Raw genomic sequence first — 26,881 nt, forward strand, 5'->3', positions numbered from 1 at the left:
GCCTTGGGCCGCAGGTGAGCCTAACCCAGCGCCGCCCCAGGGCAACAGATGTCGTAAGAAACTCGCCTGAGGCGCTCAGGGAGGGAGCCCGATGTCTCCAATCGGAGGTGACACAAAGCGGGAGGGTAGGGGCCCAGGACACCTGTGCCAGCTATGGAGGGCACACAGAGGGGAGCCGAGTGCGAGATGCACCAGTTTGTCACAAACGGGGCTCCAGCACGCACCACAGGTCAGTGGGGCTCATGGCTGGGGTGGGAACACCCACCCTCTCTGTGCCACCTCGGCAAGGTTTGGAGGTGACAGCCTGTGGATACCAGTCGTGTTTCCTAGGAAGCAAGCGGCTAGAATCCAGTGCAGGATGCCACCTTAGCCCAGAGTGTTCCTGCTCTCTGGGAGGCTGGTGTCCCCTGGAGGTCAACTGGACTCCCACCAGACTCCTGGAGCGGCTTCGTGTCTGCTCTTAACTTGGGCCCTCCCTTTCTAAAGGCTGTTGCCAGAGGTAGAAACGGGGCAAGAGCAGAGGTTCTGAGCTAGTCGGACTCCAGCAGGTTGCAGAAATCCGAATATCTCAGGACGTGGTATCAGGATGGCAGCAGGCCAGACTTTGCTTTCTCGCAAGGAACGGATACCACAGATGTAGTCCCAAGTCATGGAAGAAGAAAGAGGAAGGAGGGACGGCAGAATAGAACTGTTGTCGTTTTGCAGGAGCAAAAACCAAGGCTAGGTGTGGACCCAGTGAGTGGCCTGAAGTCATAGACTTGTAGAACCAGAGAGGGAGGGAGGAGAGAAAGGAGGGGTCTGGTGAGATGCTGTGCTGCTGAGGAAGCAGCCTGTGGCAGTTGGTGGTGCTTTCTCCAATTCAGTCTTCCCTCTGTATAGGTACATTTCTGCTGCTCAACCCAATTCAACCTCTGGCTGCTGTGACTAGGAGGTCTGTGCTAGGCCAGCACCCTGGCATCTGAGTGGACATCTACTGTCGTGTGTCCTCCCCTCCGCCCCCAGCAGGCCTTGACACCAGAAAAAGAGTGGCTATCAATACCTGGTCAGCCAGTGTGGTTCCCCGTGTTTTGTAAGTTTAGCAGTCAGTGGGAATGAAAGCTGGGCTCCTGGAACAACTTGAGCAGCGTTTTGAATAAATTAATGGTTGTTGGCTGTTTTCTCGTTGTTCCTGTAGGTTACTGTTACGTGGCGCACAGCTCATGTGTTTAAAGTTTCATTTTCTCTGTATCACAGTGGAAAAGGGCTTGGTGAGACTTCACAAAGTAGTTCACAAAACATTCACTAGCCACAAACTCATCACTGTAGCTATTCATGTGTGCTAATGAACCGACATGGTTTGCGTCTCTCTTAGCCAGGGTTTCTATTGCTGTGATAAACACCACGACCAAAGTAACTCAGGGAGGAAAACGTTCAGTTCAGCTTATAACTCTCAGGTCATGGCCCATCACTGTGGGAAGTTGGGGCAGGGGCACGGGACCTGTCAGGGCCGGAACTAAAGCAGCAGCTGTGGAGAAATGTTGCCTAGTGATTGTCCCTTAGGGTTTGCTCAGCTTTCTTTCTTTCTTTCTTTCTTTCTTTCTTTCTTTCTTTCTTTCTTTCTTTTTCTCCCTTTCTTTTTTCCTTCCTTCCTCTCTGTCTTTCCTTTTTTCCTTCCTTTTTCTCTTTTTCTTCTTCCTTTTATTTATTCTTTGTTTTTTTCACACCATGCATCTCCATCCCTTTGTATCTACTCTCTCTCCCTACAACCTCCCCTAAACCCAAAATAAAATAAAATAAAATTTAAGAGAGAGAGAAGGGAAAAAAATCAACTTGTCTCACATGAACAATGTATGGATTCTCTCCCCAGATGGCAAAAACAAGCAAATGCTGTCTAAATCGTTCTACTGTTTTGAAAATTTGTCTCGCCACGCTTTTTTCCTCTCTTTTATGTCTTTGCCCAAGTATTATTACATACACTCATGCTTTGAGGTGTCTTGTGACACTGGAGCAAACCACACTTCAGGCGAGCCATTTCTTTGGGAGGAACTGACTGCGCTTGTTCCATAGGAATATGTTTTATGCATTATTTTCTTCACTCGGCAGTGGCCTCGTTACTTTTCATTAATCAGGAGTTTAAGATGCTCCTCATGACTGGTTTTTATAGCCCAAATCTACATTTTAGGAATCTTGGGTTTGCTGAGAATGTTGTAATCTACATCCAGCGTGTGATTCTAGACTTGGAAAGCAGTGGGTATGACTTATCAGATCTATAAATGTAGGCAAAAGTCTTCCCCCTTCGTTGTTGAGTGCAAGTTGTTAGGAAAACATTACGCTCAGACGGGATTTCTGTTCCGTGTGGAAGGACTCTGCTCTCTTGGTGAGAGGTGGGTATTTTGTTCGGATACTACTAGTCTGAGGGGAAATCCCAGATAACTCCCAGGCTCTGGAGAGACCCCTTCCTCAGTCTGAAAAAGCTTCTTTACCTCTATCAAAGAGGCCAAAGAAATAGCATGCACACATGCTTCAAAGGGAGAAACGCACTGGGTAAGGTAAGCAAGGTCAGTATTGGGTCATTCTGGAGTTGGGTTGCAGTTGAGGGCTGCTTTTCCTTGTGTAGCCGAGCTCCGTTCTGGGGGCTCACATAGTCCCTACAAATCTCGTGGTGTTAGAGATCCTCCCCGATGGGCGGGGCAGAGAGCAAGTGAGGCTGCCTGCTCAGACTCTGTGTTAAGGCCTTATTTGCACTTCATTTAATGTTTGCTACAATCTTTCAAGGATAGAGATTATCATTTTGTAGGATTGAGCTCATTGTGGGCTGAGTTGATGCAAATCCTAGAAATATCAAGGTCTAAACTGGTTCTTGGTTACTACAAAACCTACTTACTGATTAATTATTTTATGGGAGTTTTTGCTTCTCCCCAGAGAGGAAAATGAATGACTATATCCACATGAAAATATGCATATCATTTCAGGGTCCATTTACTCTCTGAAGTTCTTATTCAGCCTCTCAGGCCCTGATCTTTGCAATGGCTGTATCTGGTACCCAATGAGCCAGAAAGCACACACATACCATATACAACCATACATGTAAACATCTAATCTTTTACATCACATTAAACATGTAATCTCCTACAATCTAGTAGGAACAGCCCTTAAATACGCTTTCAATGAGGTGAGAATTCGCGTAAGTATTGAAACCAGTTAGAAACTAGTGCCCTCTGTGCTAATAGGTATTCAGCTAAGATGGTGTGGGGACACAGGACAACTCTGCGGACACTGGGCAGCCATGCCAGCTTTCTTTCTTTCTTTTTTTAATTTTTTTCAAGAAAACTAAAGTAGTTTTGAGTCTGAGAAGGTACAGCTCTACCACGGTCACCGCAGTGGGCTTGGGCTACCTCTCAGGTACTTCCATTCGGGGAAAACGGCATCCTTGGCTATGATGGGCTAAAAATTCAGGGCTAGTTAACATGAAGCCGGGTGGGAGTTTATCGATGACATTTTGATACATCTTAAAGCATGAGGGTGAAAAGAGAGAGGGGTGATCCAGGAGGAAGAGTAAGGCCTCCTCATGCATGGGCGCAGGGTTCCCAAGAGAGGATCGCAAGCCTCGTTGTGTTAGCCTCATCTACTGTTTTGATGGCTTTCAAGCCACATCTCCAAGTGTTGCTGGGAAACAGCCTTTATTTCTCACTTTTTGATAAGTAGGGTGACAGGTGACTCCAGGGAGATCTTGGATAGAATTATAATCTAATAAAGTAAAGCAAGAGCTACTAAGGCCGTGCAAGGGGTTATTATGATACGTCCCTATTATGGGGGTTTCCTAGTGAGAGTTCCAGAAAACTGCAGGTTTAGAGTTGGGAAGGGAGGGAGGCCTTAAGCAAATGTGAATTGTGCTAGAACATTTGATTCTCAGCTGGCCGGAGGCATGAACCAGGCGTTCACCCCATTCCTTTCTCGTGTCCTCCACTTCCTCGGCTTTCTACTCTGCCTCACTGAGGGTGACCCTTGGACACTGTGTCTTTCCTCACTGAGTGGGTTTGTTTGGTTCCCCTCCTAGCGATGGCAAACCCCGAGATGGCAGGAAGCGGCTCTCACCAGGATGAAAGTCCCTGCACCATTCACCAGAGCTCATCCCCCAGCGAGCTGCTTCTCTTAGAAGACCAGATGAGGCGCAAACTCAAATTCTTCTTTATGAATCCCTGTGAGAAGTTCTGGGCTCGGGGTAGGAAGCCTTGGAAACTCGCCATACAAATTCTGAAAATTGCAATGGTGACTGTCCAGGTAAGAGATTCCCAAGACAAGTGTGGTGCCGGCAGAGAAGGAGGGCCTGGCTTATGCGGCAACTTTTAACCACATGCATAAGGGACGTGAGAAAATAAGGAAAGATACATCTGTATTAGCAAGGGGTTTCTACTGCCGTGGAGAGACACCATGACAATAGCATTTTTTTTTTTTCGGTTTTTCAAGTCAGGGTTTCTCTGTAGCTTTGGAGCCTGTCCTGGAACTAGCTCTTGTACACCAGGATGACCTCAAACTCACAGAATCCACCTGCCTCTGCCTCCCAAGTGCTGGGATTAAAGGCGTGTGCCACCACTGCCCGGCTGACAACAGCAATTGTTAATTCTTATAAAGGAGAACATTTAATTGGAACTGACTTACAGTTTCAGAGGTTTAGTCCATTGCCATAATGGCGGGGAGACATGGTGACATGCAGACAGACATGGTGCTGGAGAAGGAACTGAGAGTCCTACATCTTGATCCACAGGCAGTGGAAGGAGACTGTGTGCCACACTGGGCTTAGCTTGAGCATGAGCCCTCAAAGCCCGCCCCCACAGTGACACTCTTCTTCCAACAAAGCCACACCTCCCAAAAGTGCCACTCCCTATGGGCCAAGTATTGGAACACATGAGTTTGTGGGGCCCATACCTCTCCAAACCACCACAACAGCTGTGAACTTTTTTCTCTTTAACATTTGTGAAAGACTTAGGATTTTTGTTTCTAAAAAAAAAAAAAAGACAGGCTCTCACTATTTAGCTCTTACTAGCTATTCAAGGCGTTCACCAAGACATCCAGTTCGTTTTTATTTTTCAGTATTGTAATTTTACCACCACCGCAGTTTTCAGGAATGAACAATTTTAACCTCTGGCTCCAATGAAGACATTCTTGAGAGGTGACTAAGTCTCTCACAGAGTCTAGCTGACTCCCAATGTGAGATTTTTCTTTTATTACTAGTATTTTGGGCATTTCTTTCTCTGAAAACTACATGGATTTTTGCTGTAGTCAATCTCTGGGATTCCTACAGGCCTGGATAACAAGAACTGTGTAGTGGAAGAACATGGGGTAGGCAGAAGAGATCCTGCAAGGGCCTATAAAATACATGCTTTCATTTCTGTGAGAAGGGAAAAAAAGTCAATCTCTTTCCCATAACTTCTTTAAATTTTTTTTGAAGAACCAAGTTTTGTGATAGTTGCATGTACGGTTGTGGTTTATTTTAAGAATGGACTTTGGGTGCTGGCAAGATGGCTCCACCGGTCAAGGGGCTTACCGCCCGGCCTGACAGTCTGAATCTTATTGATCCCTAGAACCCACATGGCAGAAGGTGAGAACAGGTTGCTGTCATTGCCCTCTGACCTCGTGCATGTGTGCACACAAAGACAAAATAAATAAATGTCAGAAAGTGGGATTTCCTGCCCGTGAGGGGACGTATCTCTTGTTACAAGCAGTAGGACTGAAATGAAGGCCAAATTTAGGTTAGTATTTTTATTTTCTGTTCCTGGTGAGCACGTGTTATTGAAGGATAGGTGTTTTTTTTTTTTTTTTTTTTTTTAAATTTTGAGATGGCTAATCTTAATTGCCTATTGAAAACAGGTACTTGTGATTAGTAAACCATTTTCTAGAACCACCTGAAGTTGGTGGAATTCTTATCTGGATTTCTAACCCTGGACTTGGGTGAGCACTCTGTCTGAGTGCATCATTTTACGTTGTTCTAACTACTACCCTCCTCTTGGGGAAATCCCAGCCTCTCTCACCTCACAAAGAAGTACTGATGCTTGCAGTGTTTGGAAAAATAGCTCATGAGTGGCTTCACGGAGACTCCAGAGGCAGGGGCACTTTCTCCTAAATATATCGCCACGAAAACACGCTCAATTCTCAGTATGATAATTGGCAAATTGCACCTGAAATTTTATTTCCAAGTGATAAAGCAACGTGTCACAACACTGAAAAGCTTATTTGTGTCATCTCTATGGGGAGTCCATACCAGTGGATAGGAATGCTATGCTATTTACTTAGGGTAATAAGGGGTACATTCGGGTGATTGCTGTGTGCCAAGCTCAGTGTTTTATATACGTGCTTATGCTCAAGTCTTAGGACCCGAGCAGTGCAACCCTGTCTCTCCCACAGTGATGAGGCTTAGTGCAGGTGTGTTCCCCGTGTAACACAGGACACTATAGCAGAGGACAGCGATGCACGGTCTTAGGTTTGCACACTCGCAGGCTTACACTCGTAAATACTCCCTCATCGATTTAGAGAATCCCCAGTAGTTTACTAGAGTGGTCAAGGGATGTTAGCCAGTGGTTTAAGCCTTTTGGTAAGAAGCACGCAAAGGTGTTTAGGTGTTGAGATGGAGTCTCAATCTATTATCCAGGCCAGTTTCAAACTCACTATAGGACTAGACTGGCTTCAAAGTCAGGGAAATCCTGTTACCCTATTTTCCCGAGTGCTGGGATTACAGGCAGGAACCTCCATACCTGGCGTTCATGCTCTTTCTCTCTTTCCTTTCCCTCCCTCCCCTCACCCTCAGAATCTTTTAAAGAAAAACTATATTAAACTTTTATGTATCTATTTGTGTGTGTGTGTTTGCCATATATGTGACAGTGCTCCCAGGAGCCAGATTAGGGTGCCAGTTCTCCTGGAGCTAGAATTATAGGACATTGTGAGCAGACTAGAATGCTGGTCCTTTGCAAGAGCAGCAAACGCTTAATCATTAAGCCATCTCTTCAAACCTCATATATGACTCTCTCTCTCTCTCTCTCTCTCTCTCTCTCTCTCTCTCTCTCAATTTCTCTCTCTTTCAATCTCTCTCTCTCTTTCAATCTCTCTTTCTCTTTCAATCTCTCTCTCTCAATTTCTCTCTCTCTCTCTCTCAATTTCTCTCTCTTTCAATCTCTCTCTCTCTTTCAATCTCTCTCTCTCTCTCTTTCAATCTCTCTCTCTCTCTCTTTCAATCTCTCTCTCTCTTTCGATCTCTCTCTCTCTCTCTCTCTCTCTCTCTCTCTCTCTCTCTCTCTCTCTCTCTCAGTTTTTCTCTGTGTAGCCCTGGCTGTCCTGGAACTTGCTTTGCAGAACAGGCTGGCCTTGAACTCATGGAGATCCACCTGCCTTTGCCTCCCAAGTGCTGGGATGAAAGGAGTGTGTCTCCATGGCCAGCGATCCACGTCTGACTCTCTCCTTAGTCTGAACCTGATCACTCACATGTCACACACGGGCGACTTGTAGTTGGAAAAATGAGGGTAACCTGGTGATGGACGATCTCTTTCTAGGGAAAGGAGTCTCTCTAGCTGGGAGATTTTACTTTTCAGCAGCAGAAGGAAGACGGCTGTAGCTCTAAGTGCCCTCCCCATCTGTCAGCCACTGTAGCCTCTGTCTGTCACCATGTGACCAGAACCCAGTGCTTGGCACTTTACAGAATACTAGGGGAGGAAATAGGTTTATTTATAGTTTTGACCAGAACTGTTAATGAAGGGAGAGAGAGGAAGGGAGGGAAAGGGAGAGAGGGGGGAAGGAGCGAGGGAGAAAGAGAGAGAGAGTAACAGAGGGAGACAGGACAGAGACAGACAGACAGATCTCACCTTCACCTGGCCTCTAACAGTGTTAGAGATTATAGAGAAGATGCTAACACGAGCCACACAGTCTGTGGATTCTGTTGTGGGATAAATTGTCAGAGTGTGGGCTGCTAGGACAATTTTGAGGCGACAGCTCCTCCTTCCCTGGCACTGAAGTTCCAGCCTCAGCCTCAGTCTCCTAGAGAAGTTTTATTTCTTAGGTTCTCTTGAGGGCCAGGTCACATTGTTTCCTTGCTGTCCAGTACCTGGCTCAGTGTTGAATTCTAGGAGGCATTTGGATGTTTGAATATATATGTATGTATGTATGTATAGAGTATCTTTGGGAACCCTTGAGATCCTTGGACCAATTTTGATAGATTTCAGGTCCCTAGAATAGCAAGCTGTCATAGTTAGCTTAAAGCAACTCTTCAGAAATGAATGTTTGTGAGGTAGAAAACTATGGTGTATGGATTCAGGTCACACGTCAAAGGGGGAAAGACAAGTGCATTCTTTCTCACCAGATCCTAGGAACACAATGATGGTTTAAATGGAGCTTGTATGTAATCCTTCAGACAAGGATTACAATCTTGACTATGCACTAGTCACATGACTGCAATTATTTAATTCCTCTGAACTTTTACAAACTCATCTGCAAATCTGTTGTATTGGGGACTGTGTTGAGGGGCTGGTAACTGTGGGGGAGTTCCTGCAACGGCACCATACATAGATGCTCAGTGTCATTCCTACGTATACCCTGCCTCGTCCTTGGGTCTGAACCACAGTATTTAATGGAGGGGGCGGAGAGAGGGGAACAGGATGCACAAGAGAGAGGAGAGAAACACTGAGAGAGAGAGACAGAGAAACAGAGAGACAGAGAGACAGAGAGACAGACAGAGAGAAGAGACAGAGTGCATAAGGGAGGGAAGGAAGGAGTGAGGGCGGGAGAGACCCTGAAGAGGCTTGGGAGGGGAAAAGACTAGAAACTTGGAGTGAGGCAGGTTTGATTGATGGCTGCACAGTGAAACAGCTCTTTTCAAGTCTTCACAGTTAAGTTTCATGGAGAATTCTGCCTGAATATTAATGAGATATTATTTTAGTATACTCTAAATTAGAGAATATAGCTTTTATTTTGGGTCTTATTGAAACAATTTGGGTAATGAAGTCTAGGACTTTAGTTTGTTCATTGGACTTAGACTTTCTTAGTCTGTTATCCAGGAAGTGGAAGCATTCCTTCTCTCCGCCTCTCCCATCTGCTTTTCTGTGTGTCTCTGCCATCCGTCTGTCTTCTCTCTCTCTGTATGCATGATGTATGTGTGTGCACATTTGGGCATGGGAATGTGATCCTTCTCTCCCTCTCCCCATCTATCTGTCTCTCTGTCTGTCTGCTGTCTCTCTGTATGTGTGGTGTATGTTATGTACATCTGGGCACTGGAATGTGAGTGCATACTCGCCATGGCATGCCTGTGGAGACCAGAGGACAAAGTTGAGCATCTGTCCTCACCTTCCAACCGGGTCTGTTGTTTTCCACCGTGTACATGGGACATGAGTATACCTGGCCCATGAGCTTTTGGATATTCTTCTGTCTCCCCTCCACGTCCCTATAGGAGTGCTGGCACACATGTGACTTTTCTTTGTATCTGGGGATTTTAACTCAAGTCCTCATACTTGTAAGGAAAGCACTTTCATCCACTAAGCCATCTCCCAGCCCCCAAGCCGTGAGCCTTCTGGACATCCTGCCAATCCCTTGCACATTCTTGCCAGCCAAGACTGGAACCACATGCCTCCGTTTCTTTCCTGCTCAGATACTTCACCCTCCTGCTGTTTCTTTTTTCTTTTTTTAAGCTGGTCCTGTTTGGACTAAGCAACCAGATGGTAGTAGCGTTCAAGGAAGAGAACACTATAGCCTTCAAACACCTCTTCCTGAAAGGATACATGGATCGAATGGAAGACACATATGCAGTGTACACTCAAAGTGACGTGTATGACCAGGTCCTCTTCGCAGTGAACCAGGTAAATCGATGGTGTGCATTTGCTGTTGGTTTCATTTGTTTTAGGTGTTAGGGGTTGAAGTCAGGGCCCCGCACAAGCTAGGCAAGCATTCTAACAACGAGACACCCAGACAGTGTGTGCACTCTTTATTTGGGAGAAAGAACTGACTGGAGAAATGCTAGCAACAGAGTATATAGAAACTCAAGTGCTGAACAGTTAGTTCTGCTTAGAGATGACTTATGAAGAAGTAACTGAAATATAGTTTAAGGGCTGGAGAGATGGCTCAGCAGTTAAGAGCACCTGTTGCTCTTCCAGTGGACTTGAGTTTGCTTCCCAACACCCACACCAGGCAGCTTGCAACTGCCTGTAATGCCAGATTTAGGGAATTCATTGTCTTTCTGTCCTATTAGTACCGCCTACTCCTACATAGGGCGTGCGTGAAAACACACACAAACACATACACACACAACATTAAATGCATTTTTAAAAATTGATCGAAAAATATTGCTGACAAACAATCTAAAAATTGACAAAAGCTTTCATTTCCAACCATCAGAAAGGTTGCATTTCAGTGACTTAATGAAAAGAATCAGGGCTAGGACTGGACTCGGGTGCTTTAATATTTAAAATTACTAACACAACCCTGGCTATAAGTAGTCATTAAGTCTTCAAAGCTTATACTTTTAGAGGCCTAGAACAGATAATGAGGATTTTAATTTTGAAGTTCACGTAACAACTGAGGCCTTCAAACTTGTGTAAAGTCAGGCTGTTGTGTCATGCCTGATGCTGATCCCATGATGCTGGCTATCTGCCCGACAAAAGGAGACTTGTTTCTCAAACTCCAGGGTCAAGTTTTCATTCTTGGCTGTTCTTGCTATAATTAGTACCTTCTCAAGGTTCAGAATCACTTCTTGTGAAGGGATAATTAAAAATACGTTTTTGAGATATATATATATTTGTTTTATGAGTCAGGGTTTCTCTGTATAGCAGCCCTAGCTGTCCTGGAACTGGCTTTGTAGACCTGGCCGGCCTTGAGATCTGCCTGCCGGAATGAAAGACGCAGGCCACCACAGTATTTTTAACTTAAGGTCACATTTCAAAATCATTAAATCTCTTCTTCAAACATTGTTCCCGAGCAATCATGACTCTTCCTTTCTGGAGGCAGCCTGTTCAAACAATGGTCATGAGCTGCTGGGATGAAGCACGTCTTTCTGGAGCCCGGGGTCTTAGTTAGCAGTGGGAACACGAAACTTAGAGACTAAAGCTACATAAAGTTGTTAAAGAGAATCATGGCCTACAATTTTTAGAAGAAAAATAATAAATAATTTAGTGATGAAGGTAAGTTTAGAGAATCAAAATAAAGTGTGTGCGTGCACACACACATGTGCATGCAGAACGTGGCATGGCATTTGTGTGAAGGTCAGAGGACAGCCTTGGTTATCAGTTCTCAGCTCCTACCTTGTTTGAAATCAGAGTCCTCTGTTCATTGTTGCATATACTAAGCTAGCTGCTTGCAAGCTTCTTGGGGAATTTTCTTGTCTCTGTCTCTCACCTCACCATAGGAAAATTGGGATCACAGATGCAAGCTACTGGACCTGGTGTCCCATGGGTTTTGGGGATTTGAACTCAGGTCCTCATGATTTGGTGGTAAGTGCTTTACACACTGAGCCATCTTTCAATGCTGGATTTAACTTTTAAACGTATTAAGTATGTGTAAGTACTGTATCAAGTTTCTATGTCTCTTAGGTGTTATGTAGAGACAAGAAGTAAACAGTCCATTACATTTTGCTGTTTTGAGGCAGGGCATTATGCAACCCAAGGTGACTTCAAACTCCTTGTAGCAGAGGCTGGCATTGATCTCTTGATTTTCCTGCCTCCACCTCTGAAAAGCAGTCTCTATGTCTGACTAAAGACCAGGTAAATTCTATATAAACCATCTTTACCCTCATCACTAGGACTAAACTCAGCCTTCAAAACATTGTGCCTGGCACTGAAGCCACACAGCTTGTTAGGTGTCCATGTTCTTTCCATGAAGAGCCCTTATCTTCACTGCCACGTTCTTTCTGCTGCTGGAGGAAACCATCTGTCAGGACAGTGAGCGAAAGCCATTTCCCTCTCACCATTCTGGAGGCGTGAAAGGCCAAGATCAAGATGTCTACACGCTTAGCTCTTGTTAGAAGGGACACAGAGGGCCAAAAGGCCCACATAGTCCCACTGGCCCTGTTATGTTGGAACTGTTTGACCTAACAGCCCAAACCCAGCATGTTAAGTCTTGCATCTGGCTGCTTTCTCTTATTCCCCAATCAGTGGTCCCAGTACCTCTGCATTACTTCCTAAAGAATCCACAGAAACCACAGCCCTTGCTGTATAGACCTGCTCCTGCAGCAGAGAGACACATGTTCTGTTTGTTTCCATACATATCCAACCCCCATCAGTGCTTAACGGCATAACACTTGATGAACTTACTCCATGAAGACAGAAGTATCAGTGAGACACAAAAAATGTTGGGTAATAGGTTCAAAATCTTTATTGTACGTGTTCCAGGGACAGGAAAGGACTACAAATGAGCAATGAGCAATGACTTTACCTCTGATGTGTGGTGTTTTAACTTTAACTTCATTTTTACTTTACCAGTCAAAGAATGACCTGGAATACTGCATCTAAGTGAGAAAGAAGATTCTGGGATGGGAGTGTAGGGCGAGCCTGTGGTCAGAAGGCAGTTTTGACCTGGAGAATTCCTGGGTAGATGGTACAAAGTATTTGAGCGTTCAAGGCCTTCGTCAGGCTTTCCTTGGACGTGGCTGTCCCTTCTGGTCTTCACTGCTTCCTTAGAGCCACTCACTCAGATGCAGCATCCCAGTGTGTGTTTCCTGAATGTCTGTGCACTGAAGGGAGACGGAACCCTCCTTCTCAAGACATGGCCAGGAAGGGTTACAGTGGCTCTCCTCTTCCCTGACTGGCACCCTCTTTGCCAGTGTTGTTCCATTCCCATCTCTCTCTTTTGAATGAAGTACTTGCAGCTTCGCAACATCTCTGTTGGTAACCACGCTTACGAGAACAAGGGGACGAAGCAGTCGGCCATGGCAATCTGTCAGCACTTCTACAAGCAAGGGACCATCTGCCCCGGGAATGATACCTTTGACATTGACCCAGAAATTGAAACAGGTGATGATCTCCTATAACCTTCAACTATGGTTTTTAACTCCCTGATTTACACCTAAGCCCCGTGATGACTGCATTTCTGAAAACAATGGCAGTTGGTGCTCTTGTGGCTTAGGAAGAACTGTACAACTCTTACGTTCCAGCTTCTGTTGTGAACATTTGTTATATAACTCATGAATTCAAAAGAAAAACAGATAACGCATAGAGGAAATAGAGACAGGGAGAATGATGACATTCTGAGGCAGAGTTTGGGTCTGTCTAAATATTCGATCACTCCAGAAATGTCTTAAAAACAGGAATGTCCGGACAAGCAGCATTGATAACGAGCTCCCACAGTATTGAACTAAGAAGCGATAGCACGATCTTAGCCATCATCCTTTGAAAATGCAGTTTTATTTATGGTTTTGTTCCTTTCTGTGGCAGAATGCTTCCTGATAGAGCCAGATGAATCCTTTGACATCAGAACACCTGGAGAAAATAGGCTCAACCTGACCCTGGACTTCCATAGGTGAGGAGAGCCAAAGGGTGCATAGCTCAGCCTGTGTTCTCGACTGTTCGCTGGAGGAGCCCTCGGATGGGCCTGTGTGTGTCCCCTCATCTCATGTCTTCTGGAGGGGTGAACAACCCTGCCTGTGTGGAGGGTCACACAGCTCGGCCTGTGTTCTGTGTCCCCTCGTCTCATGTCCTCGTCTGGAGGGGCACACAGCTCGGCCCGTGTCTGCCCCTCATGTATCTTCTGTTTTCCAGACTCCTGACAGTGGAGCTTCAGTTTAAGCTGAAAGCCATTAATCTGCAGACAGTTCGTCACCAGGAGCTTCCTGACTGCTACGACTTTACTCTGACTGTAAGTGTGGGCTGTGTTGATTATGGCTCCTGTCTAGAGAAGATCCGTTGTATCTGGGTGTATGGTTCATGTTCATATACTGGTACTAGACATAGGATGCTCTACCTGAACATCCTGGGACATCGCTCCAGCTGGCTCTAGTCTGCATATTGCTAACTTGCTGTTTGTCTTTTGCACCTCGGTGTGTGTTCTGTAAGACAGGGACTTACCTTGTCTCCTACTGTCTCCACTGTGGGGCCTGATATCGATGCCTAAGATTCAGTGAAATCATATTTAACCGTTGCCTGCATGTGCTAAGTTGGATGTATAACAGAAAAAAAATGGTTCATCTGCATTCAAAAGTCTCACGTGATGTTTTCTGAGGTTCTTTATTAGGTGTATGAACCTCTGAAGTTCTTGTTGGGTGTGTTTGTGTGAGTGGTGTGTATATGTGTTCACATGCGTGTGGCCCATGATGTGTGTGTATGTATGTAGTGTATGGGCACCTGTATATGTGTGTTCACACGTGTGTGTGCACATGCATGTGTGGGTGGATATATATATGTGTGTGTGTGTGTACATGTGTGTAAAGGCCCACAGTTAACATTAGGAGCCTTCCTTGATTGCACACCCCTTTATTGATTGAGGCAGGTCAGTAGGTTCCCTCCCTGAATCCAGAGTTCACCAGTTCTGGCTAGTCTGGCTAACTCACTCGCTTAGGAGATCCCTTGTCTTAGTTTCTCAAGTGTCAGAGGCAGCTGCCTTGTCAATTTGGCTTTCACATAGGTTCTGGGGCTCTGAATACCATGCTTGAGTAGCCAGCACCTCCATCTTCAAATACTATAACCTTTATTTCTGCCATATTCTTTTTAAATCCTAATCAGCATCCTTTCTCCTTGGGGACATTAAGCATCTGCTGAGGCTTTACTGAGACATCTCCTGAGTCCCCAGTAGTCCTTGAGGCCCCTTGTGTGGAGAACGAATACTTTCTCATTGGCAAGGACTTTTGACCCCATCAATGACACTGACATCTCCTTGCATGAGCTGTAGGCTGTGTTCTTCAGCCACTGTGGGGAACACAGCCAAAGGCAGTGGCCTCAGTTGGTAGGGGAAGATGCTATCTTGCCACCTTGAGAGAACATAGTGACTTAAAAAATCTCATATGAAGTTACTTAAAATCTCATATCTTAGCCATGTATGTTCTGGTCTTCTGATGCGAGCAACTTCAGAGATATATGAGCAATTCTTTCCAAACTGTTGTAAATGGGATTTAGTTTTTGCTACAGTGGAAATAGAAGGTTTTACAAATAAGCCATGGGCTATGTTTTGGTTACTTGGGCTATGTCTGCCTTCCATATGTGGAGAAGCTTCAAAAAATTTAATTTAAATGGCAGAACTTTCCGAGAATTTTCAAGGTTCTTTGAGAATTTCACAGGCAAATACAATGTATTTCTATCTTGTTCACCAGCACCGTCCCCTTCTTCCAGACCCTGTTCTACCCTCTTAGTCCAGGTAATGCCTCCTGGGTATGAACGGGTGTGAGGCCATTCCCCAGTGCACGGATAACTTACTAGAGGCTACACACCCAAACACAAATGAGTCTTCCTCTTCCAGTAGCCACCAGCTGCCAAGCGCTCCCCAGCGGGGGGTGGAGTCTCGTGCGTCCTTCCTCCATCTCTGCTGTAAAGCTGAGCGTCTTGTCTCGTGTAACGATAGCTGCCGTGTGCTCATGAGCGCAGTGGCCTCATAGGTCACTTTTCACAGCAGTCCTCCCATCTTTTGACTTTTACAGTCTTTCTGCCCTCTCTGTGTTGTTCCCCCAGCGTGGAGGTGGAGTGAGGTGAGAGAGATGCTCATTTAAGGCCGAGCAATAAATGAAGGACCTTTAACTGCACTTCCCCCTTCTTTGTGGGAAAGGGAAGAAGATGTAGGTGGATTTTCCCACTTTCCTTCCTTTTCTCTGCTTGGAGGAAGCACGGGGATGAGGAGACACGGGAGGAAGACAGAAGGCATTGTGGTGTAGCTTTGTGCTGTCTGTACCCAGCGTTTTCACCTGGTTCTCTCAGAAGCAAGGCAGGCTAGCAACTCTGTCACTGAGCCCTTGATAATCCATGTGATTCCATAGTGATGGAGAAATCTAGACCCAGAATGAAAACAAAAAACTCTCCATGTGGGGTGTCTAAATCATGTCACTCCGAACACCAAAAAGCCATCCATTATTAAGATTCTGTTGGAAGGTGGGGCAGAGCTAACCTGTACAAACTCCTGCCCACCCAAGAATAGGAAGGAAGGGAAGGCACTCTTGTTTGCTAAGGTATTCAGGGATGGAATGCATCCTAAAAAATGGAGTGTTAGACACTAAAATCTCCCCATAGCAGATCTAATATGATATTATCAACTCACAGAGAAATCAAGGGGTACTCTTCAGGGATTAACAGTTACCATCTGGTCAGAGATGAGGATCAGCATTTCCTGTATCCTTCAATTAACTGCTTCCTGATGAATTCAGAGAGCCATCTTGATTCCAAAACTTAGTTATGCATGCTGGACCCTTTTTCTTGTCTTTACAGATAACATTTGACAACAAGGCTCACAGTGGAAGAATTAAAATAAGTCTAGATAATGACATTTCCATCAGAGAATGCAAAGACTGGCATGTATCCGGATCAAGTAAGTAATGAGCTCGGCTCGTTTGCAGGATGGCAGTTAAATAATTAAACATTAACTTATTGCCTGCAGGACATAAGGACCACTAAGTAAAAGACTGAGCTAGTCCCGAGTCTCTCGATATTCTGTAAGCAGATGGGTTTGTTGTAGATGTCCGGTGTTTCAGACAGTACGCAGCACTGAATGGCTCTTTACCGTCTCCACAAGTCCTCGCCTGCCTGCTCCTTATGTAACTACACGTTCAGTTCTGCACTAACAGCCACACATGCCTGTGTCCTCATGCTAGTATTTTAAAATATCTCAACGAGCAGCAGAATCCTTACTATCACAGATGAAGAAACCCAGGCTCAGAAGCAATGTGTAGTGACCCGTGGTCTTACAGTGGAGGAGAAGTCAGGTGGGATTTGACCTTGAAGATATGACACCCTGTAGCTGTTTTCCATCTGGGTGTAAATAGTGAAGTAATGTGGAGTCTGTTCTAGAAACATGAACAAAAATTCAGGTCAGAATGAGTCCTGTCAGGAGCTGGAAAATTCTGCCAGGAGAGGATCTCAGAGTCATTTTCTAGACCCCCTCCCACAGCGCAGATGGGAGGCCACATGGTACTGACAGATCCCACGAGAGCTTCAGGGGTCTACTGAGAAGAGCAAGTGTCTTGGCTACCTGCTAAGACACATGTTCCTCTGCTCTACACAAGAGAGCTGGTAGACCTGAGCTGGGTCTAGAATGTAAGGATTGTTTGTCAGCCCAGCAAGAGGGTGCTCCCTGTTGCGGGGTCTGTGTCTGACGAGATCACCAAGTCCTGAGGTGACCGTGGTGAGTGTGTGGGATACAACAGTCCTGAGACAGCTTCCTGTGCACGAGACTGTCAGTTACCAAGCTTCATCGTGGCCACAGACTTGTCCATGTGACCAGGCCATAAGGGCAAGCCTGGCTTGCCATCGGTGAGTCACATTCCACGCAGAAAAAATGGGGGCATATGAAGTCCCTGGCACAGAGGATGCCTCTCAAATGTTTGTTTCTCGGTTTTAGAGTCTTTCTAAGGCAGAGTTAGACATTTGGGCAGCCATTAGAGGCCGCGTGGCAAACATCAGTAGATAGCTTTATTCCAGCACTTTCTGAAAGGACCTCACCGTCGTGTTAGCTCCCAGCAGCCTGACTGGTAGAGATAAGCTTGGTGAGTCCGGCAACTGCTGCCTCTACCCTCCTTTCAATGGCACCGTCTTGTGGGCCATGGCTTTGCACTTTTGATTCTCCAGGATTTTAATATAGCTGAACAAGCTTATCCTCCCTTTCTTTCCTCCTTCCCCTCCTCTTCCTTCCTCCCCTCTTTTTTATTTTTCTTTCTTCCTCACTTCCTTTTTTTCCTCTCTCCTCTTTTTCCTCCTCATCCTCTTCCATTGTTTAAACAGAGTCTCTCTACCTAGCTCAGGCTGCCCTCAGACTCACAGTTTTTCTTCCTTGGCCTCTACGTTCTGGGACTTTAGCACCACCAAGCCTGGCAAAGCTGGTCATTTCTAGTCACCCAAGGCTCAGTTAAAGCCTTGCTGTGACCTCTTTCCTGGCTCCAGCTCTGAAACATTAGCCTTATCTGGAGGGCTTAGCAACCCAGTGCTTCTGGGACAGTAGTTTTGTTTGTTTGTTTGTTTGTTTTAAAAAAATAAAACAAACTACTGTTTTTCATTATACATACCCATTCCAAGTTCCCACTCCCTCTCCTCCTCCCATTCTCTTCACATACCTTCCCACCCCATCCACTCCTCAGAGAGGGTAAAGCAGATTGCTTTGGGGAAGGTCCAAGGCCCTCGCTACTATATCTAGGCTGAGCAAGGTATCCATCCAAAGAGAATAGGTTTTCAAAACGCCAGTACATGCAGTAGGGATAAATCCTGGTGCCACTGCTAGTGGCCCCTCAGTCTGCCCCAGTCATGCAACTGTCAATGGCATTCAGAGGGACTAGTTTCGTCTTATGCTTGTTCCTTCCCAGTTCTGCTGGAGTTGGTGAGCTCCCATTAGCTCAGGTAGACTGTTTCAGTGGGTATCCCCATCATGGTCTTGACCCCTTTGCTCATATTCTCACTCCTCCCACTCTTCAACTGGACTTTGGAGCTCAGTTCAGTGCTCTGATGCAGGTCTCTGCCTCTGTTTCCATCAGTTGCTAGATGAAGGCTCTATGGTAACATTTAAGATAATCATCAATCTGACTACAGGGCAAGGCCAGTTCAGGCCCCCTCTCCTCTATTGCTTAGGGTCTTAGCTGAGGTCATCCTTATGGATTCCTGGGAATTTCTCTAGAGCCAGGGTCAGTAGTTTTATAGCAAGAGCTGAGGACGTCTCCAAGTGATACTAAAACAAAACAAAAGGACCCTGATGCAGAGTGGAAGGTGCTGGAAGCAGGCGGTGAAGGACTGAATGCCAACTGGGCCACTTGCTGTGTCACCTAGGCAAATTATGTGACCCTTTGTGTTTCAGCTTCTCACTGCAACGTGGGGGAAGTCCCCACAGCCTCTCTGGGGCTGTTGTGAGGACCTGTGCACGCAAAGTGCTCGGAACCGAGTCAGGAAAAAGTGGCTGAGCAGAATCTGTAGTTGTGACTTAACTTCTCTGGTCTCACTCCATCTGTACGTTTGTCCACACACCTGCTTGTTCCTGTGCTTGTCTTGAGGTTGCAGATGTTTCCGATAGGTCAGGGGCCTCATCTGTTTTGTTCATCACTGTCTTCTAGTACCTAGAAAAGTACCAGGTACATAGGGGTGCTTAATAAATATTTTATACCCGGCTAAGTATTTTAACAAGCAATATAGAAAGGCTTATTGGTTGACTGATTTTTTTTTAAAGGATTTCACTATATGTAGCTCAGGTTGACCTCAAACTCAGTATATAATGCAAGATAGTCTCCTGGTGATCATTCTGGTTCTTGCTCCCTAGTTCTGGGAATAGAGGGGTCACCACCACACCCAGCTAGGAGCACCCATTCAGCATAAGGACCACAAACTGATATTTAAAGACCTTTGATTTGGAGTGTTATCTTTCTTAAAGGAAGGACCCTCAGCTTTTTAAAAACACTAATGGGAAGATTGCTCACAAGTTCTTTTTTGATTGTCGTTCTGAAATGCTTAAATTATCTAAATCATTGTAAAAAGAAGCCAACAGCATCATATTAACGCCTCATCCTTGAACCCTCATGGCCTCTGTCTTCCAGTTCAGAAGAACACCCACTATATGATGATCTTTGATGCCTTTGTCATTCTGACCTGCTTGTCCTCCCTGGTCCTTTGCGCAAGGTCTGTGATTAGGGGTCTTCAGCTTCAGCAGGTAGGGCACTGCTCCTTGAGATGCCGCCGACACACTCGGCCACAGGGACACTCACATTCTTTCCTCTCTTCCCAAAAGGAATTTGTCAGCTTCTTCCTTCTCCACTATAAGAAGGAAGTTTCTGCCTCTGATCAAATGGAGTTCATCAACGGTTGGTACATTATGATTATTGTTAGTGACATACTGACCATCGTTGGATCTATTCTGAAAATGGAAATCCAAGCCAAGGTAAAAACTGTTCTTCCCAATTGTGCAACCCCAATGGTAAATGTACTTTTCCAAGCTATGAAGAGATTCAAAGCCAATGCTTTCTTCTGAGATTTATATTCAGTTAAATCAAAACTGACAATAGCAGTTTTCTAAACATTATTTAAAATTATTTATTTTTATTTCATGTGCATTGGTGTTTTGCCTGCATGTCTGTCTGAGGGTGCCAGATCCCCTGGAGCAGGAGGTGCAGATATTTTTGAGTTGTCTTGTTGGTACTGGGATTTGAACCTGGGTCCTCTGGAAGAACTGCCAGTGCTCTTCACCACCGAGTCATCTCTCCAACTCTGTCTCTAGACGTCTCCTAATCAGAGTTTTAAAAATCATAATACATACTAAGAGGTCAGAATCACGAGTGGCCAGAAAATGCTCTGCTCTAGATCAAGAGAGTTCAAGCCCTCCGGGCCACAGACACCAACGCCATGTCTACACTGAAGAAATTATGCTAAGAGTAAAAAGAAAATGTTGAAGCCATGTGTGGGGCCTGGGGCAAGTGAGGTCAACACATGACCCTGTGTATTTTTACATGATTTCCTCTCACAAAGATGCTTGCGTTCTTACTTTTTCCATTGTTATTATTCTCTTGAAATAAGATTAATCTGGTCTAAGATTAGTCTTTCTTCCCAAACAACAGCAACAACAAAAATTAAAAATGTTCAAATGAATCTCACTCAACTTTATGCTTTCCTAGACTTGCTGTAACTAACTGCTCATCACCGAGGCAGCTGGTTGTAAACCTAGGTAGAGACTCAACACACAGGCTGGGTCAAAGGGCAGCTTGCTCTCTTTTCCGAAACGGTCAGGGTGGGGCTCTCCCGTGGCCAATCCCTTGGCTCCGTGCAGTCTTCAGGGACCTGAACTCTCATTAGTTCCTCCTCAGAAGTTAAGAGCTCGTCCTGACTTCATGAGTGACACAGGGCTGCCTCATGAACTGGCTACAGTTCGTGGGAAGTGAAAACACCAGCTGGTGGCAGCTCTCCGGTGTCACATGTCACGTGGCCTAAGCACAGGAGTAGCAGATTTCACTCCTGTTCACACCCTCTAGAGTAGACAAACCCACCTGCAAAGGAGCTGGGGAATAAGTAGACCTATGCTTGAGAAGAGGGGGTGCATGATGCTGCTCACCGTAGGCCAACTGTGGCCGTATAAGGCTGTCGTTTGAGCAGTTTAACTTTAGGGAACAAGGACGACAAAAAGATGGTGGATTTGTAGTAACTATTTCTTTATTATTTACTTTTGAGATAGGATATTATAGAGCTCAGGTTATCTTCAAACTCATCACTTAGCTGAGACTGGGCTTGAACTCTGATCTCCATGCCTCCACCTCCCAAATTCTGGGAGTACAGGCACAAATCACCATACAAAGCACAATTCTTAATTTTCACCAACCTCAGCTATCATTTCCTTCAGTGAGCTAAGAGTGCCCAACATTTCCTTCATTTTCTGGACTAGCTTCTTCTATTCTGAAACCTCCCGGCCCTACGTCACTTCCTGTTTCAGAACAGAAAGAGACACCCCTTCCACAGCCCCCTCACTGTCTCCAGTGTCTGTATGTTCTCATCCATGCTGCTGTCCAAGGCTAGCCCCTTCACTTGCCTCTCAGGGGCCAGCCCCAGGTTCTTAGTGGAGGACATAACTTCAGCCCCGTGTTCTCCTCTCCAGCAATTCTTTCTCTCCTGGAACTTTCCCATACTGTTCTTGCTTCTTGTGTAAAATTAAAATCCCAGTTCGTCTACCCACCTATTTCCCCATATCTCTGCTCAACTTTATAGAATGAAAGATCTCAAAAATAGTAATTAACCCTCATGATGATTCTGATTCCCCCAGCCCCTGTTCTTCTAGAACGTCTCCCTACCCAGCTGCCTCACTTCCCTGTGGAAACTCCTTTCTGCAGATGTCCCGTGGTTCCCCTCAGTAGCTTCTCACAGCTGATCTGGTTTGTGCTGAGGTGCCTTTTAGCTGAATTGACACTTACCCAGGCTTCCTTCAGATTCCCGGCTGGCTTTCAGAGCTTCCCTGGCTGGTTCCTTCTCACTCGCCAACCCCCATGTGAGAATGTTTCGAGACATCCTACATGGAGAACTCCTTTCTGCCACTGCCTTGGTGTTATCGTCCTGACCTAGACAGATATTTTGCTATTTATTTGCCAGTGTTTGCTAAATCTGCATCTCTTCCCTGGTTGTCTGTGTTGCATCCTGAATGTCGAGGTGTTGACCACATATCTTCTGACTATCCACATATCTTCTCAGGTTTAACAGACCCACCTCAGAACTCCCTCAGTCTTCCTCCTCAATTCAAATCCACTTTTCCCATTGACTTTCTGGTGTCCGTTAATGGCAACTCTCTGTGAGTTCACGCCCCAAACAGTAGTACATTCCCCAAATTTGCTCTCTTTTATGAATCTCCTCTCTCCCGTACTGTATCCCACAGAGAGCATATGTGTTCTACCTTTGAAAATGACTCACTGGCTCTTAGACCCAGAATCTTCTCATGCCTCCAGCAGTCTGTTGTCTGTCACAGCCAGCACTTGGTCCTGTCGCTCCTGTTCAAGGCTCTCAAATCTCCCTGACCTTTTCTGACAAAGCCCATGAGGCCTTGTACTACCCACGCCTTACCTCCATCTGTTGCTCACTTCTTGCTGGGTCCCTTGTATTTGCTGCTCTGTGTGCCAAAGGCTTTTCTAGGTTTCTGCTTGATTTTCTTCCTCATTTCTTTCAGATCTTTGCTTCCATGTCTCTTATTCACTGAGATTTGTCCTGCTCATCCTCTTTCAAATTGCCAACTCATACGTGTTCCTTCTCTCCTCTCTGACTGGCCTTCTTCCTCAGTATTTACCGTTAGAGAATGTACCGAAGGCTGTATTCATCTGATGCTGGTTTATGCTCCACACGTTGCACTAGAGTGTAAACTTCACGAGGGTAAAAAACTGTTTGTCAATTGATTTATCTTTCATACCTACAGCAGCTCCTGTTGCATAGCTACTTGATAAGTCTGACCCAATGGACACATTGCTATTTAACCAATCTTTTCCATCTGTCTAGAGTCTCACAAGCTATGATGTCTGTAGCATCTTTCTTGGGACTTCGACCATGCTCGTGTGGCTTGGTGTCATCCGATACCTGGGTTTCTTTGCAAAGTACAACGTAAGCAGTCCTATAGAACCCATCAGAATTATTCTACTGCTTTGGCTAAAGGGCAGAGAGACTCTAATGCCCCTCTTACTTCCACAGCTCCTCATTCTGACCCTCCAGGCAGCGCTGCCCAACGTCATCAGGTTCTGTTGCTGTGCTGCTATGATCTACCTAGGCTATTGCTTTTGTGGATGGATCGTGCTGGGCCCTTACCATGACAAGGTACCGATAGATAACTTCTTCCTTACAGTATTAAGCTCAAATAACAAGGCCAATGGCTACTACTTTTATGATTACTACTTTTTATTCATTTATATTTTTGTTTGTGTTCAGGTTGGCCTTGAACTCCTGTAGCCAAGGACGATCTTGACCTCCTGGTCCTTCTGCCTCTGTCTCCCAAGTGCTGGCATAATAGCTATGTGCCAACACACAGAATTTGCTGTTTTATCTTTTTGAAAACTATTAATACTTTTATTTATTCTTTGAAAATTTTACACATATACATAGTATATTTTGATCATTTTGATACCTTACTCCTCCCAATTCCTTCCAGATTCTAACTTCATATCATCTTTTTTTTTTTTTTTTGGTTTTTCAAGACAAAGCTTCTCTGTAGCTTTGGAGCCTGTCCTGGAACTAGCTCTTATAGACCAGGCTGGCCTCAAGCTTACAGAGATCCGCCTGCCTCTGCCTCCTGAGTGCTGACTGGGTTTAAAGGCATGCACCACTACCACCTTTAATCCCAGCACTGTTAATGTCCTCTTTTTTAAATAACCCAATGGGTCCAATTAGTGCAGCCCACATGCACATGGGTGTGCGGCCATTCATAGTAGTATGGTGGCCAGTCTACCAAGGGCCCCACACTGACTCCCTCCAGCTAACAGTCATCAACTGCCAACAGTGTTATCCTTCTCAAATGAACTCCTTTGATTATGTAATTCAGCTTTAAACTATGGAAAGTCATATGTCTACATCCACATATTAGATCCAAGAGTGAGGGCGTCAGTAGTTCTAAACCAGTCAAATGTGAGCACCCTGAGAGCATCATTGATCTGCTCTGTTGCCTGAAATCCCATTTGGGATACATTAGATAATTATACCAGTGATGTTGGTTAGTCCATTTGAGTTCACCAATCAGTATACATCTAGGCAACTATAGGGAAAAAATACTGTAGGAATATTTGAAGAGTTTGCTGTGAGAGCTGTTGCCCTGTACGTTAGACCTTACCTGGAGTTTGGATGAGCTTCCAAATGAGACAAAGGACCATGTGCGTCTGGGACCCGGATGTCTCTGCAAAGGCATTCAAAGCATTTCAAGGATTTCTTCTGTGAAAGGGTGAAGGAAGGGAAGGGAAGGGAAGGGAAGGGAAGGGAAGGGAAGGGAAGGGAAGGGAAGGGAAGGGAAAAGTCTGACTCTGATGGAGTCAGCTCTGCACAGAAAGAGCAGAGCTGTCCTTCCCGCTCTTTGTCAGGCTGCTGCAGCTCAGAGGAACATCAAAAAAGCCACTTGAGCCCCGACAAAGCAGCAGGCTCAGACATGTCATATGCAGCAAAGCAAATCAAATGCTTGTATCTACCTCGGGGTGGTTGTTGGGAAAGTGTCACCTGGGATACCAGGTCTTACCATTTTCAGGATGATGTCATGAACAAAAACCTCCCACACGAGGGAACATGGAAGATACTAAACTTCTCTTCCCCCCTTTCCCCAGTTCCGTTCTCTGAACAGGGTCTCCGAGTGCCTTTTCTCTCTGATAAATGGAGATGATATGTTTTCCACCTTTGCAAAAATGCAGCAGAAAAGCTACCTGGTTTGGCTGTTCAGCCGAATCTACCTCTACTCCTTCATCAGCCTCTTCATATACATGATTCTGAGCCTCTTCATTGCGCTCATCACAGACACATATGAAACGATTAAGGTGGGTTCGTCAAGAGCCAGGGCATGCTGTTGTAGAGATGTGTACTGGTGATACACACCTTAGTGCTATGAGGAAGGAGGGCTGTGCAGAAAGACGCAGCTCAATTTTAGCAATCGTGGAATAGAAAAAAAACAAGGGAATATGGAATTTCTAGAATGCTGAATGTCTTGTTTCTCAGTCTTTATGTTAAAAAAAAAGTTATTTTCTCCTTTTTAAAAAATTCATTGTTAACTGTACTAGGGTCAAACCCAGGGCCTGGCATATGTCAGGCAAATCCTGTGCCTTTGAACTGTATGTCTCCAAGCCTTAAGTATGTTTTAGAATCTTTTGTTAGACAAATAATGGTCAGTAGGTATTGGGTATACAAAATACACATTTGAGAAAGACAAAATTTTGTGAGGTCACCTGTGGAAGAATAGGGACACTCACCACCGCTCAGCTCCTAGCCAGGCTCTGTTCATCTAGTTTGGCGGGTATTCTGCGGCCTGAAGCCAGTTCCACCCAAGGAGCTTCCTTCACACTGAGAACCACACGGCTGCGGGGTAAACTGGTGGAGGACACTGTAGCACTTAGGACAAAGCTGGCTGAGTATTTCCCAGGAGAGGGTATGGACAAGGTTCCCAAGCCTCTCCAGGTATGGGAAGAGGCAGGCACAGACATACTGAAGCTGATTCCCCAGCGGCTCCCGAGTGGATAGCTCCCAGACATGCCTGGGAGCTACGAAATAGCCCCGAGAAAGATCACTTTCGTTTGTTGCCAAATGCACCAACGTGAGTTTTGAATACAGCTGTGGGAGAGGGCCTTGTTAACGAGGACGTTTCCCTTCTCCCATGCAGCACTACCAGCAAAATGGCTTCCCAGAGACAGAGCTTCGCAAGTTCATAGCAGACTGCAAAGACCTCCCCAGATCTGGAAAATACAGATTAGAAGGCGACCCTCCAGCATCGTTCTTCTGCTGCTGCAATAAGTAACCATTGGATTTCTCTGGGCTTGCAGAGGAAAATACGGCATGTGGCTGAGCCAGAGGCAGTGTGGATAATTTGTGGTAACGCAACAGTATGCCCAGATACTAGAATTCTGAGCTCGCTCCTGACTGCGACATAGCGAGACCTGTTTCTGTTTTTAAAAATATTTTAGGTCTTTTCTACTTACATTAGCATTAAAAAATAACTGATTTGGCAGGGTGTGGTGGTGCACACCTTTAATCCCAGCATTTGGGGGGCAGAGGCAGGCGGATCTCTGTGAGTTTGAGGCTAGCCTGGTCTACAGAGCTAGTTCCAGGACAGTCAGGGAAACCCTGTCTCAAAACAAAACAAAGCAAAACAAAAAACTGATTTGGTGAGGGAAGCTACTGGACCATTGCTTTGTCTTAGTTGCTGTAGCTCTTGCGTGTTCCCTGGGCCCCTTTGCCTTCCAGTGTGGCTTCTGTATGCACTGGAGAATGAGCTCTGTCTCTCAGGGCATTTGGATGACCCAGTGTCCCTCTCTGAGACTTGGGATAATTATAATTATTACACATCTGACACCACAGCATCTTAGAGTTTCCCCCTTAAAAGAAGACAGAGCAAGAAAGAGGCCTCCAGCGTAGCCGGTGGTGCAATGCTTGTCTCCTAGTGACAGCTGTTTTATAATCCTGCCTTTCAGTGTTAAGGCTCAAGGCTGAAGAGAGTCTAAACATGAATGAAAGCTATAGTGAGTGCCAAGGGGCATTTGATCAAGCAGGGATGGTTTTCTTAGCAACCCAGCAGTGTGGGGAGACTAATGGCATACCATGCCTGCCGTAGGTCCAGTCTCAACAAAGCCACATAT

General features: G+C 45.5%; 1 protein-coding gene across 3 annotated transcripts; it reads left to right on the forward strand.

Annotated features, from left to right (window-relative positions):
- Mcoln3 (mucolipin TRP cation channel 3) lies at window positions 1-26,881 on the forward strand. Of its 3 annotated transcripts, none has more exons than XM_057793445.1 (13): window positions 1-14; window positions 4,037-4,260; window positions 9,645-9,812; window positions 12,803-12,956; window positions 13,377-13,461; window positions 13,701-13,797; window positions 16,347-16,446; window positions 19,646-19,758; window positions 19,837-19,986; window positions 23,067-23,168; window positions 23,256-23,378; window positions 24,866-25,072; window positions 25,909-26,881. In XM_057793445.1, exons 2-13 carry the CDS (start codon window positions 4,039-4,041, stop codon window positions 26,041-26,043), a joined length of 1,656 nt encoding a protein of 551 aa, XP_057649428.1. In that variant the 5' UTR covers window positions 1-14; window positions 4,037-4,038; the 3' UTR covers window positions 26,044-26,881. The 3 variants fall into 3 exon arrangements, with proteins under 3 accessions (XP_057649428.1, XP_057649427.1, XP_057649429.1); XM_057793444.1 differs by lacking the exon at window positions 1-14 and adding an exon at window positions 170-229; XM_057793446.1 differs by lacking the exons at window positions 1-14; window positions 9,645-9,812 and adding an exon at window positions 170-229.

Source organism: Chionomys nivalis, chromosome 18 (genome assembly GCF_950005125.1).
Source record: "Chionomys nivalis chromosome 18, mChiNiv1.1, whole genome shotgun sequence".
NCBI lineage: Eukaryota > Metazoa > Chordata > Mammalia > Rodentia > Cricetidae > Chionomys > Chionomys nivalis.

Coding starts and splice junctions, on each gene's coding strand:
- Mcoln3 (XM_057793444.1), top strand. CDS start 187: ATGCACCAGTTTGTCACAAACGGGGCTCCAGCACGCACCACAG. Junction 13,462..13,700: donor CTGACCCTGGACTTCCATAG/GTGAGGAGAGCC, acceptor TCTGTTTTCCAG/ACTCCTGACAGTGGAGCTTC. Junction 13,798..16,346: donor GCTACGACTTTACTCTGACT/GTAAGTGTGGGC, acceptor TTGTCTTTACAG/ATAACATTTGACAACAAGGC.